Genomic DNA, 14,929 nt, shown 5'->3' on the forward strand with positions numbered 1-14,929 from the left:
AATTAATTTACTAATAATCAGCTGCCTTCTTGCAAAAGGACACAATGGCCCAAACACAGAAGGTCCAGGCACAAGTCTTTCTAGACTTAAAAAGACCCACTCCTTTTCCAGCCAAAGGTTTGGAAGCCTTTCCTTTTTTTTTTTTTTTTTGCGTTATGCGGGCCTCTCACTGTTGTGGCCTCTCCCGTTGCGGAGCAACAGGCTCCGGACGCGCAGGCTCAGCGGCCATGGCTCACGGGCCCAGCCGCTCTGCGGCATGTGGGATCTTCCCGGACCGGGGCACGAACCCGTGTCCCCTGCATCGGCAGGCGGACTCTCAACCACTGCGCCACCAGGGAAGCCCTGGAAGCCTTTCTTGATTAATTTGTGCCATAGCCTCTTCTCAGCTAACAACTGGTGTCAAGTCATAAGAGACGGAAGGCGTTAGAAACCACTGGCCTGTAGTCCTGATAGTCCATGAGCCAACGCAACGAGGATAAACGGCCATACAATCACAGCCATTTCCGCATTTTATGTGAGACCTGTACCCATTACCAGAGCTGACAAATTACAGAAGACAACTGCGTGCACACATCACAAATGAAGGAGCCCTTCCAGATACGCACACACCATTAGTAACGATTACATGTACATAGGACTTTGCAAAATTAGGATATGATCAGTAATTTATTTTAATTCAGTTAAGAAAACAGTGGCACCGGTCCAGGATTTTATAGGCAATCACAGAGTGTCTTGAGAAAATGACACAATTTGCAAATATCCAGATGGCAGCAGGGGCTTCCAGTTACTGGTTTATGTGGAAGGCTGGTGGTTAACGTAGATAAGCCAGATGACTAATCACAGAACTAACAGGGTCACCTCCATAGCGCTGAGCATGCGGAATTCTGCCAAAGACGAGCTGCTTGGTCTTGAGAAACTCAAGACGGAAGTTACCAGAGCCCTCCCAAACAAAGGCTTGCAAACCTCACTGCTGTGGGTCACAGCCATTCTGTGAAGTGGCTGCTACAGCGCTAATGGTGGGTCTCCTATCCAGACACTCAGGAAAAAATGGGCCTTTGACCATGAGGCAATTCGCTCCAGCAGGCGGGTTCGCCCTTCATGTGTTATGTGGTGAGGAGACCAGTGATTTAGTCATTTAGGGGCAACGTGATGTGGTTGGGAAAGTACAGACTTCAGGGTTAGACTGGGGTGTGAATACTGGCTCCTCCATCTACCGGCTCAGCCATCCTGGAGAGGCCACTAACCAGCTCTGAGCCTCAGTTTCTTCTACAATAAAGGGCAGTTATGCCCACCTCAAAGGATTACTATAAGGATGATTAGGGGACTTAGAGTAAGGCCCCTGTTGCACTGATGTGCATGAACAGCATTCTGGGAATTAGGATGGTGATCGTATTTCTTAAAATTGTTTTAGGAATCTTTTTGAGATACAGAGGTCTTGATGATGATGATATTTCCTGAGCACTCACTATGTGCTAATCACTGTACATGAATCATCTCATTATGGGAGAGCCACCGTCATGCCCATTTTACCACTGAGGAAACTGGGGCTTAGAGAAAAGCACAGTAGATTGTCCAAGGCTATATATATCACTAGCAGGTAGTGGAGATGGCACTGGGACCTGGGCAGTCTCATTCCAGAGTTCATGCCCTGAACAGCCTCAAATGTACACGTCAACATACTTTTCTCTAATAAACCTATTCCTAGTTCATGTGCATCCTGGAGGACCAAGAGCCCTAAGATACTGATCCAACTGAACAAGCCTCAGAACCAGATATTCAGATCCTATCAGCAAGTGATAGCCCTCTACCATCCATGTGGCTCCCCATCCAGCAACATCTGAAGCCACATGATTCACGGAGTCTATTTAATCACCTGATGAAACCCCAAGATTCTAACCTATTTCCATGTAGTTGATTGTACATATGGTCAGTTCAACACTATATGATACAAATTCCAAGAAATGTATAAATTACTAGAAACCAGCTGACCCCTTTAGCTCTCCAGCTGGCATGTAACAAACACAGCTCCAGGTGCATATATTTCAAATACACGTGTGGACTGACTGGGGCATAAACTATGGCGGGGCATAGAGTTCACCTTGCCCTTTAGAACTGAAGCTTGAAAGGTACCTCCTCAGTTAATAAAGTGCTCACGATTACATATTTAAAAGAAAATATCTTAAAAGCATTTTACCTGTCTGTTGTTTTGCATATACCCCCCCACCTTTTTCTTCACAGAGGTAAACATCCTTAGATGCCACAAGGTACACTGGTATTAAACACTGGACTAAATCCACCAGGAAACCTGGCATTGGGTCGTGGCTCAGCTGCTGATTTTCTTAGTGGCCTTCTGCAAGTCACTTCCCCTCATATCCTTATCATAAAGTATCCTTATTCATAAAGTGGGGAGAATAATACATGCTTTATGTTAACCTTACAACATTGTTGGGTTCTCAAGTGACACACTAGGTGTGGTACTTAGAAAAAGAATTCCATCATTTTTTAGGTCATTCCAAGTCTCCGCATAAGGCTACTGGTTGAGTCAAAGTTAGAACTTATACAAAGACATGTCAGAGACATATACAAGAGAGACAAAGGCAATGACTACAAATACCACTAACTAAATCTGGCCTAATCTTGACCAACATCTGAGATAGTGAATCTTAAAACCAAAAGTAAGCTGTCCATCAAATTGTCCAAAAATTCTTAGAAATTCTTAGAAATAATAGAATCACCACTTTGTGTTTTCATTAAATGGACCCTAAACTCTTAAAACCTTCTCACAAGGCTCCAGCATCCTTAGCCAACATATACGCTCATTTGATCCTTCTTCTTTTTTTTTTTTTTTAAATAGATTTATTTATTTTTGGCTGCATCGGGTGTTCGTTGCTATGCACAGGCTTTCTCTAGTCATGGCGAGCAGGGGCTACTCTTTGTCGTGGTGCCGGCTTCTCATTGCAGTGGCTTCTCTTGTTGCGGAGCACGGGCTCTAGGTGCATGGGCTTCAGTAGTTGTGGCACGCAGACTCAGTAGTTGTGGCTCACAGGCTCTAGAGCACAGGCTCAAGTAGTTGTGACGCATGGGTTTAGTTGCTCCGCGACATGTGGGATCTTCCCGGATCAGGGCTTGAACCCGTGTCCCCTGCATTGGCAGGTGGATTCTTAAACCACTGTGCCACCAGGGAAGCCTCTGAGTCTTCTTTTTATGAAAGCAAACCTCACCATGGGAAAATAGTGACTTTTAACTTGGAATCAGTGTAATTCGTTAGCACTGACAGCTTTTCTTTGAGTGACTTGATCAGGTGTTCAGAGCACATAATATGCCTAAAAGAAGCAGTTCCTCCTGGCATGAGTAGTAAGCACCCAATAAATATAAAAACAGGTCAGTTGAGCAAAGCTGCATCCATGAATCAGAAGAAACAAGCTTAATGATGTCCACATGATACTATGCTTCTCTGTGAAAGTCTAGTGCTATGGACTAAGATGAACTAAGCTCCTTAGATTTTGTAGTTAATGATTAGAGCTAGAAGGATCTAGCTGGTTATGGCATCAAAATTAAACATCTGCAACCCAACTTATATACCTGTGTCATAAGAAATACTACATTAAGGAGCCTTATTGTATTAATGTCATAATCCATGTAGAATAATTTTAATATTTAAAAGGTAATTTAAAGAAAATAAAAAATTAAAATATATCAGTTTTTTCTATCACTGAAAACTATCATTGAGATTTAAAAATTTACAGATCATTTAAATCCCAAGTAGAAATTTTGTTATGATGTTCTTTCAAAAGAATGTTTATTGTTGCACATTTTTGCTCAAGTGTATGGCATCAAACGCACATCAGCGACACCCGCCCCTTCCCCATGAGTCTTGCCCTGCACGCTTGCTGCAGGGACAGGAACAAATGCTAGAAGGCACTTGCCCATGCAGTGCTGTGCCCACTGTCCTCCTCATAGCAAATTCTAAAGGAACAGCCATTATGAGTTAAAGGGCACAGGTGCTTTGCTTCAACTACCTTTGAAGGTCAAAAAGGACGTTGGATAGGCCAATCCTTCTTTTTAGCATAACCACATTCTTCCTGCAAGGAAAATGGTCTTAAAAAACTACTCTCATAGGAATTCACCGTTGATGCCTAGCTTATAAACAAGTATATAATCATGTTTTTCAAAAGGCCAACTAGTGTATGCTGCTTTTTAAACACTTACAGATGCTGACGACACCTGCTGGTAGAAAATATGATTTTAGTTAACTGCTGATGGAGAAGTGAGGCCTACAAGGGCTGGCTGTCTTTTGAACTGGTAACGAAACAGAAAACGAGCCCCCCAAATCACTTAAGTTTCTTTTTCCAACTTTGCCTATCGCCATTATCAGGAATCGATATGCCAGATTAATGAGGCTAGGAGATGTACTGGACTGGACCCCTCTGATTATTCGAGGAGTATAGAGCAAAAGAGATATTCCTACTCTGATTTAAACACTAGGGGAAACAAATCCTAAATAGTGATACCTGAAAAATATTTACCAACTATTTTGGAAACTGTTCCTCTCCCAACCTTACTCTCACACCAGAACCTCCCCATGAAAGGAAAATAAGTCACATTTTTAAATCTGGATTCAGCTACCATGCAGGAAATTGATATCTGACATCTGGTGATACATTTTTCTTACCACATTTGTGATATACAGATATATTTATATTCTAAGAACAAGAATAAGAAAAGATTAAGCAGATGGGTTTTATACCTAAGCCTTTAGCCAAACTAAACAAAAATACAGGACTAAGTGACAGCAGGAAGGGACTAGTTAGAGTCCAGAGCTATTCTCAGTATTCTTTTCTTTGACCCAATTCAATTTATTCATTAAGCTAGGTTATGCCTTGTTTCCTTCCAAAAGGAGTCTGAGGGGACACTAGCTTCACTGCTCCCACATTCATTAAATTATGAAGTTCCCACTGAAAAATCATATATCCATTCCAAGCCTGAACAACCTGAATTCTATGCAGGTACTGTCCTGTCAAAACTTAAATAAGAGTCCAAACACCACTAAGGCCATCACACTTCCACAGCTGCTGGGAACAAAAACGCTTTGTGAAAATACACAACTGAATTGAGGTGTGGGATGGGGATGGGGGTGAGAAGTTAGTTTGCACTCAACTTACAGAAAGCTGATTACAACCTGAGACTGTCTGGAGTCCTGTCAGCTTGGAGCAGCTCTTGTTAGAGGCAATGAATCTTTGATGCTGTCCTCCCGAATATACATAATTCAGTGAACCAAGAGCACAAAACTGAGCAGACCCAAGGGTGGCAGGTGGGTGGACCCCCAAGAGCACTGTGACAAGGCCGGATGCACACTTGCCTCCAGACTTTCTTGGTCGTGGTGGGGGAGAGAGGAGATCTCCCAGATACACACCAGCGGAAATGATGACCTGGGTCCTGTGGGTTCCACTACAGCTTAGCCACAGCAAAGGTGCAGTCTGATGAAAGCAACCGTACTCCCCAACATCCTCAATGAAAGAGAGGGACGCTTTCTCCTCCACCTGAACCCAACCTTTAAGGCCAGTGAGCTCTTTGCCAGAGATATAACACACAGGAGGAAAAGGCAGACTAAACATAAGCCAGGAGGATTCCCTCACATTACTCTCAAGGCACAGGAAAGTTACCAGAAAGAGAAATGTTTCCAATGTTCCAAGAGGGCTTCCCACTGCCCGGAGGAGTTTAATTCATTTTAAGAATCCATGTGGGAGACACTCATATTACTCATTTAGCTCCCAGACACCCAACTGAATGACACCCACTGGCCACAGATGACAAGCAGAGGTGCTGTGATCCGTCTTTGCTGCCAAACAGCTGCAAGTCCAAGCCTGACAGATGAGATGTCCTGAGGGGTCCACAAGAATGTCCCCTTGCCCGGTCAACCTCTGCAAGAGGAAACCTGTGCTTAAAGGGTAACTTTTCCCTGGACTTCCGTGGTGGCGCAGTGGTTAAGAATCCTCCTGCCAATGCAGGGGATAGGGATTCGAGCCCTGGTCCAGGAAGATCCCACATGCTTCAAAGCAGCTAAGCCTGTGCACCACAACTACTGAGCCTGCGCTCTGGAGTCTGTGATCCACAACTACCGAACCCGCGTGCCACAACTACTGAGGCCCGCGTGCCTAGAGCCTGAGCTCCCCAACAAGAGAAGCCACTGCAATGAGAAGCCTGCGCACCGCAAGGAAGAGTAGTCCCTGCTCACCTCAACTACAGAAAGACCACTCGCAGCAACAAAGACTCAATGCAGCCAAAAATAAAATAAATAAAATAAATAAATTTATTTTTTTAAAAAAGGGTAGCTTTTCCCTGACGACCAAGCCCATTGATGCAGTAAGTCCCTCTTTGGAGTGGATCGACAGTCTGAGAGCCCTGCAGGACGCAAAAGAGAGGCAGGGGCAAAGAGGCTGCTGCCCTCAGGCTGGGAGGAAGAGAGATGGGGACAGAGGAGGTGGCGCTCTCTTGATCCATAGAGGGGGTGGAAGGGAGGCAGAGAGACAGAGACAGAGTTAGAGATGGAGACAGGGAGACAGAGAGACAGAAAGAGTGTATGAGAGATGGAGAGAGAGGAAGAGGAATGCACAGAGTGAGAGATGGAAACAGAGAGACAGTGACACAGGGAGGGAGCAGAGAGAGTAAGAGACGGAGAGAAAGACGGACCCGGAAAGGTCCAGGTGGAGGCCCTACCTCGGAGTCCTTGGCTGGACTGCTGGCCGGGGGTACTTCCAAGCTGCAGTTCGCTCTCTTGACCGTGAGGTAGAAGGGGTAATCCTTGGCTACCATGGCAGCTGCCGGGCCTGCCCGTTGGGATGTCACCGCTGACCCGATGCGACCACAAAACTCCCAGGCGAAAGGGGGTCCCAGCTCCACGGTGCCGGGCGGCTGCAGCGGCTACACGGAGACTGACAGCCGGCTTCTAGCCTAGCTCGGCCTGACTCTGACGCTCCGGCTAAAAGGGGGCGGAGCTTAGACCAAGCCCGCCCGCCCGCCCGCCCGTCTAGGCTGGGGGAGTGGGCGGGGCCCTGCAGGGAGCTCCAGGGAGCTCCCAGGTGCAGCCTCGCTGAAGCCCCCTCCCGAGCCGCGGCGGTATACGGCGGCTGGACCCTTCCTCCCGCGGGCCCTCGGCTCGGGGCCACCCAGCCCAGTGGCAGCTCCAGTTGGGCTCCGCGGCACACTTGGGGTGGAAGAGGCGGCGGGTAGAACCGAGGTTAGGGCGAAGCCGGGCGGAGGCAAGCGGCCTTGAGGGAAAGTAAGAGTTTTAAAAACCCACATGAAGAAGCAGTATTCTGTCTTGCCTTATTCCTAGCCAGTCTCTCCCCATACATTTTTTTTAAACCATGGCTCACGGGCCCAGCCGCTCCGCGGCATGTGGGATCCTCCCGGACCGGGACACGAACCCGCGTCCCCTGCATCGGCAGGCGGACTCTCAACCACTGCGCCACCAGGGAAGCGCTTCTGCGCCCATTTTTAAGTATGAAGAGGCTGGTAAGAGGCTGCCTGCCACTTAGAAGAGGAATCTGACAGGGGGTGTCAAGATAAAGCAGTGATGAGCCGGCACTACCACGCCTTACTGGAGAAACACATTGCAAATGCCCAATAGGCAATTATAAGATCATTCCCTGCAGCCCTGTCTGGAACAGTAAAAAACAAACCCAAATTGGAAACAACTGTAATATCCACCAATGGGGAGTGCTTAGGTAAATTCTTATCACTATGGAACACCACGCAGCTGCAGTCAAAAAGAAGATGGGTCTGTGGGTGTGGCATGGAAAGATCTCAAATGTATTAGGTTCAGTTAAAAAATAATTGCAGAGTAAGCACAGTATAATACCATTTGTGTTAAAAAAAAAATCACATCTACAAATGGATACCATAGGGCTTCCCTGGTGGTGCAGTGGTTAAGAATCCGCCTGCCAATGCAGGAGACATGGGTTCGAGTCCTGGTCCGGGAAGATCCCACATGCCGCGGAGCAACTAAGCCCGTGCACCACAGCTACTGAGCCTGTACTCTAGAGCCTGTAAGCCACAACTACTGAGCCCGCGTGCCACAACTACGGAAGCCTGTGCACCTGGGGCCCATGCTCCACACAAAAGAAGCCACCGCAATGAGAAGCCTGCGCACCGCAACGAAGAGTAGCCCCCGCTCGCCACAACTAGAGAAAAGTCTGCGTGCAGCAACGAAAACCCAATGCAGCCATAAATAAATATTTTTAAAAAAGAATACCATATATTTTCCCATTTGTGTTAAAAAAAAAAACCCCACATCTGCAAATTTCTCTATATTTTCTATAGAGAAATGTAGGTAAATACCATTGAAAACCATCTGGAAGGATCCACAGCAAGTTTTTACAGGGCTGAAAGGAGGCAATCAGTTCCAAGGGAATTAAAAGTAGTGGGCAAAGGAGCCTTCATATTATAGCTAACATGTTCTTAAATATTTTACATGAAAAACATATCCATGTGTTGGGAAATTAGAAATTAATTTTTAAAATATTAAAATGAGCATTATCTCAACAGTTATTTGGTAGACTGCAGTGTTGAATTTTTTCCCCCTCCTGTCAAAGTCATGGCCACAGCAGGTGGGGGTCTAGGGAGATGATGTCTTTCCTTTTGACTTCTTAGGTATGCAGGAGGTAGTGGGAATGGAAATATCTAGTCTCTGTTTCAGTGTTCTCTGCTCCAGCCGAGGCCAGAATCCAGCAGTTCCTACTTTCCAGGCAGGAAACCTCACGATATACAGCCCTTTCATCCCTGCCTTGGGGATGAAAACCCACACGCTGGCACTAAATTCGCTGGCTTTCCTGCCCAGCTAGTGTGGACAAACTGCCTTCAGAAGCAGAGAGAATCTGGTCCAGTTCTGCCAGCCTCACTCTTGCCAACCATGTAAAGGAAGCTCCTGAATGAGTGAGTTCCAGCTGACACTGAAGAGAGCATCTGAATTTTTTCCCTCAAATATACACCCTAAAGCAGTGGGAAGGAAGTAGTTGAAAAAGAGGTTTGGGGTGGGAAAGAGCGGCTCAGGACCACTTGTTTTTTTCCTACCTGTACTCCTGAACACAACTTTGTCCTTTTAGCTTGAACTGTGCTGATGGAGAGCTTACACAGATGCTCACTGCAAGTCTGGCCAAGCTTGCGGTGGGGAGTGAGGGGAATCCCACCTCCAAGGGCAACCAACCAAAGCAGCCCCTGATTAACTTTGCCACCAAAGGCCTCACACAGGGCTCCTCTGGCTGCCGAGGATTTGAGCTGAAGCACCTGGAGCTTGCCCCTCATTCCCTGCCTCCGCCTGCTCCTCGGGCCCCCACAGGCCCACCACCCCAATTAGGCGGCTCTGGTCAGTAACAGTCCCTTCATGGACGGGCTTTGATCCCTGTTGGAGCTCACTCGGCCTTGACCTCCAGTTGGGAAGTGTACATCCAGCACTTGGTGAAGAAGAGAGTGACCCTGGTAAACTATGCCAGCCCTGGGACTAGGCTACTCACTGCAGGATTCTCCGGACCAAGCACGAAGTCTGGCATATGTAAGTCCACTGTAGTAATAAATAAACCCTATGGAAGAGAGGGAACTTTAACCTCAAGTACAAATATCGTAGAGCAAAGAAGAGTCATATCGGTTGATGGAAAGGCTGCCATATCCACTTGCTCTTAAACATTTTTTTGCCCCTCTTCAAAAGACGGAACCATAAAAATCAGTCAATATACATGGCACAATATATGTGCAGCAAACTCATGTCTTTCCCAGTATGTATGCTAGGCAGAGAGAGAGGAAGAGGAAGAGAGAGAGATTGCTAATGGCCAGTAACAATTTAAATTGTGCTGGGGAAAAAAAAAAAAAGGCATAAGCCCCAAATGAGTGCAAAAGGGAAGATGGGAATCTGGAGTTCCTTTGGGTGGTCTGATGCTTCCAAGCCTCTCATAGCTTGAACGTCTCACCACGGTGAATAAGATTCTGATGTTTAAAGACATATATTTTTCATACAATAAGGCCTGTAAACTGAAACCTGCAATTTTGGGTATACACAAGCCATGTATGTGGTCCTTGAGACATTTAAAGGATTTTCAAGGGTATTTTTGACTCCATGCAATTTCCACTTTCAGAACCTCCCTTGTGTGTGATGTGCTACTCCAACATTAGCAGATTTGGGCAATCTGCATAGGATTCCAACCAGGGGTGTCCATGGTCAAAGACTTGGTCAGAAAGCAGGCTGCTTGCCACTATGGAGAACAGTATGGAGGTTCCTTAAAAAACTACAAATAGAACTACCATATGACCCAGCAATCCCACTACTGGGCATATACCCTGAGAAAACCAAAATTCAAAAAGAGTCATGTACCAAAATGTTCATTGCAGCTCTATTTACAATAGCCCGGAGATGGAAACAACCTAAGTGCCCATCATCAGATGAATGGATAAAGAAGATGTGGCACATATATACAATGGAATATTACTCAGCCATAAAAAGAAACGAAATTGAGCTATTTGTAATGAGGTGGATAGACCTAGAGTCTGTCATACAGAGTGAAGTCAGAAAGAGAAAGACAAATACCATATGCTAACACATATATATGGAATTTAAGGGAAAAAAGTGTCATGAAGAACCTAGGGGTAAGACAGGAATAAAGACACAGACCTACTAGAGAACGGACTTGAGGATATGGGGAGGGGGAAGGGTGAGCTGTGATAGGGCGAGAGAGAGGCATGGACATATATACACTAACAAACGTAAGGTGAGCTAGTGGGAAGCAGCCGCATGGCACAGGGATATCGACTCAGTGCTTTGTGACTGCCTGGAGGGGTGGGATAGGGAGGGTGGGAGGGAGGGAGACGCAAGAGGGAAGAGATATGGGAACATTGTATATGTATAACTGATTCACTTTGTTATAAAGCAGAAACTAACACACCATTGTAAAGCAATTATACCCCAATAAAGATGTAAAAAAAAAAAAAAAGAAAGCAGGCTGCTCTACAGGAGGGCTCCCAAGCACAGCCCTGAAGCTGGTATCAGAGTGGAGAGAAGTCAGTCCAACTTTGCAATGCTGCCGAGCTGAGCAGCCCCAGGAGCCCAGCATTCCCCATCCTGCCTGTGTGTGTGTTTATGGGCTTAAGAACAACACTGCCCTAACAGTCAGCTTCACTCAAAGCCATGGCACAAAGTGCCTTTCAGAACTCGCCTTCGGCACAACTCGTTATGATCCTATAAAACGCTTCAGAGCCGGGCAGTGTTCTCGCTAGCCAGAAGCCTGGAGACTGGAATAAAGAAGCCTGTTCTGCATTTCCAGGAACGGTGCCAAGAGCAGAGCCTGTGTTCTCGCCTGGGCTGAGCAGGGCTCATTTGTGCTGCTGATGGGGTGGTGGGCTTCCACCCACAAGCCTAGCTCGGGCTGTTAGCTCCTTTTAGACAGACTGCCAGGCACGACTGGGAGACCATCCAATCCCACTGCCATGGCTGTGAGCAGAACAGGCCCAGCATGAGGCTAAAACTTCAGAAATCAAAGTGGTTGTGACAGTCTTCTCAGCCAACGGGACAAGGCTTTGTTCTGACAGCAATATTCTTAGTATCTCCACCCATTCCTGAATCTCTCTGCCAGAAAGGTGTGTGAGGCGCACCTGCTCGAGAAATATGGTTGAGTTTAAAATATGGCCTTTCACCTGTAACCTCTGCTGTGAGGTATGTATTTGCAGAAGGAGTGCAAGTGACAGTAGTTGATGCCCTAAAGCCTAGACTTCAAACACAATGCACCTCCATCTGCTTCCCTGGCATCTGGAGCTATCTTGTCTACCCCTGCTAATCTGACACGGTCGTGTAGGTACATGTTGGACATGTGTGTACTAACCCCCCTCCCCTCCCCTTCTATTTAGGTGACATTCCCAGCTAATGACCAAGCTCCCTTTCCTCTCTGCAACTTCAATCTTGATGGGAGAGGGGAGTTAAAAGCCTGAAGAAGTTCTGGCAGTGAATTCTGAGAGATCAGGACTGTGGTTTACTGCCAGACAGGTAAAAATGGCGCAGATAAAGCACTGACAATACCTAAAATCATCTAAAGCTCTCCCTCTGCCTGGGGAGATGTCCACTGGCTCTAGGTTAGATTTATGAAAATATATACCTGGATCTTCTAAAGCTGGAAGACTTCATTCTTGCCTTCTCTTATAGATCTCATTTTCTGAAACAAGTCTGAAAAACCAGTTAGGTGATAGCATCTCTTTCTCCCAGTATTGAGCTAATCCTGTGACTTATTAGCTATAATCCAAAAACAATCAAGATTTTATGCTTAAATACAAAGAATGATATGTGTCATGCCCTGATATACCAGAGACAGGTACAATCATTATAGCAGTGATTCCCAACTGGGGGCGATTTTGTCCCCTAGGTGACATTTGGCAATGTCTAGACATTTTTGATTGTCACCGGGGGACGGTGCTAGTGGCACCTAACGGGTAGAGGGCCAGGATCCTGGTAAACATCCTATAATGCACAGGACAGCCCCCCACACCAAAGAATTAACAGGTCCAAAATGCTTATAATGCCACAGTTGAGAAACCATGCATTAAAGGGTAGAGCTGAAATATGGCATCAGAGCCAGGACAATCTGTTGGTTTTGACTTCAAGAATATTTTCGCTTTAGACCTTGATCACTGATTGATGTCAAATGTCAGTTTAGGCATAGTGGAGCAACGAAAAAAATGCTTGAGTGCCAAGAAGCCTCAGAATATTGACATGCCTAAAATCTTTCCTTCATGCCCATACCTGACCCTTAACTGAACAACAGATTTCATAAAGCATGAAAGGACAAGAGAATAAAGAAGAACATGGGAGTAAGTGGGGAGGGGGACAGAATATCATCTTAAATTGTTTCAGATATGAAAATGTACCTCAAAAGGCCAGTGAAAATGAAAGTTGCAATGACAGATAATACTTTAAGAAGAACTTGGGGAGGGGGAAGAAATGTTTCAAAGCTTGGTTTTTCCCAGGACAAACTTTACCACCACATTTAATTGTTTTGGGGGGCAGAAATGCAAACTCAGTGATGAAATAAAACGCCCAAAGTGTACAGTTTACTGTGTTTTTGATACATAGCATAGCCTGTGCAATCAGAAACCTGTCTTCACTGAAGATTTTGCAATAAGAATCCTGACTTTCTCCAATTTGAGCTGATTACTATCAGCAGGCTTGCTTTGCTTACAGAATTTGAGCCAACCTTTAGAACCTTCTGTACACTTTGAACTTTATGGGGAGTCTGCATTTGTTTGAGAGTATTTCATATTTTTGGACCAAAAATTTAATAAATTTGTTATACTCCAAAACTATTTATTCCCTTCAGACTATAGCTAATGTATGCATCATGTAGGGTTTTTATACTAACCACTGCATGGAGAAACTGGAATCTAAAATGTGTAAATTCTAGCTTTGGATAGTGGAAGTGTTTTCTCTTCCATCAACTACAAACTCAGCAATCAAAGTGCCATATTTCATCAAACCTAAGATGCCAAAGACTGTAATATGTGCTATTATTTTTATGTACAACCAAGAAAGAAAAAAATGTGGCCAATTAAGTTATAACACGTGATCAATTGTAGGATACATCCCAATTCCAGAGACGTTAAAATGTGGGGGAAATGTGCGTAACAATGAAATATAGCACTATTCATATCCTCTGGCCAGGATTTGAAAACCTACACATTTATAGAAATATGAGTTGTGTGAATTTAGGGACAATAATTCCAGAGACCACCTGCAGTGAAATCAACTGAGAAGCTTATCAAATCCACATCACTGGTCCCCACTTTGGGTCTGCTGATTTGGAATCTTCAGCAGCGGACTCCAGAAATGTGTATTTTTGATAAACACCCTCAAAGCACATTGTTTGAGTAGTAAAGTGTGAGAATTATCAGCAAGCCCAATAATGAACCTGGGCCCCCGCCCTTCCAGAGACACTGGAACCCCAGATCCTCAGGCCAGAGGTGTCCAGGGGTAATTAGCCCATTGGTTGTAGCATCACAATCCAGAATAGGCACAGAGAGCTGTTTATTTGCTCAGGCAGTACTAAGGAAGTATTACGTGCTGGACAGCCTGCTAAAAACATGGGTGCATCAGGGATACAATGAAAAATAATGCAAGTCCACAGTTCCCAGTAAACTACCAATTAAGCCACCCACAAGGAGATGTGTTCTGGCTCTTGGGACTTTGATTTACAATCTGGTATCCAAAGTTCCAATTAAAAACATGCTTATCTTCATAGCCAGGGGGCATGACTGCATTTAAGTTTCTAAAAAATTAGCTCCAGCAGTAGAGAATGGGAGGAGGGCGGTTGGCTTGAGATGTTTACTTGAAAAATACCTGGGGCTTTGGTGGGGGTGGGGAGGGGAGGGTGGCGTGAGCAGAAGACCTTAATTACAGGACGAGTTCAACCAGCACAAACAGACTCTGGGACTCCTGGCAAGCCTCTGTCTCACTCATCTGGTGGGAGCGAAGTCGGCTGGTGTGTGGTAGAGCGCAGCCAATTAGCTGAAAGTGTTCCTTGTGCCGTGGGCATCCCATAATACTACAGGGGGGTGGAGGGTGTTGGTTAAGTGAGCCGAGTTATAGGAGCTTCTGCTGTGTCTGAATTTTTCCATCTCACATCCAAACCCAAGCTCAGCAAACACAGGTCTCAGATGCCTGCAATTCTGACTGAACCAAAAGCCTTGGCAACGGAAGGCTGAAGAAAAGCACCAGCCTCTAGTTCACCAACTTTTATTCCTGTATGATCATTTAATTCTTTGGCATGACAAGAACCATCAACCAGATGGCTCCCTGGCTAATTCCTCTCCTCCAAGACTGTCCTCAATCCGCAGGCAAGGGGAACCCTTACTTTGTACCCACACAGTGCGGAGTACCTGTTTTTCCCTAATAATACTCACC

The 14,929-nt window shown here is 45.6% G+C and overlaps 1 protein-coding gene across 3 annotated transcripts in view; it reads right to left on the minus strand.

Moving 5' to 3' along the window:
- Positions 1 to 14,929, minus strand: part of ARHGEF3 (Rho guanine nucleotide exchange factor 3) — a 272,463-nt gene that overhangs the window by 61,188 nt on the left and 196,346 nt on the right. Inside the window, exon 1 of one of the 3 annotated variants that reach the window (XM_027121141.1) lies at positions 6,718 to 6,983. The exons of the other annotated variants lie outside the window; for them this stretch is intronic. Coding sequence (XP_026976942.1) covers positions 6,718 to 6,813 — 96 coding nt within the window. The 5' untranslated portion in view covers positions 6,814 to 6,983. Of the gene's footprint in view, positions 1 to 6,717; positions 6,984 to 14,929 lie in introns of those variants that run through there. 3 annotated transcript variants of the gene reach the window in all.

The sequence above is a fragment of the Aethalodelphis obliquidens genome, unplaced genomic scaffold, assembly GCF_003676395.1.
Source record: "Aethalodelphis obliquidens isolate GAN/ISIS:26980383/991018 unplaced genomic scaffold, ASM367639v1 scaffold22, whole genome shotgun sequence".
NCBI lineage: Eukaryota > Metazoa > Chordata > Mammalia > Artiodactyla > Delphinidae > Aethalodelphis > Aethalodelphis obliquidens.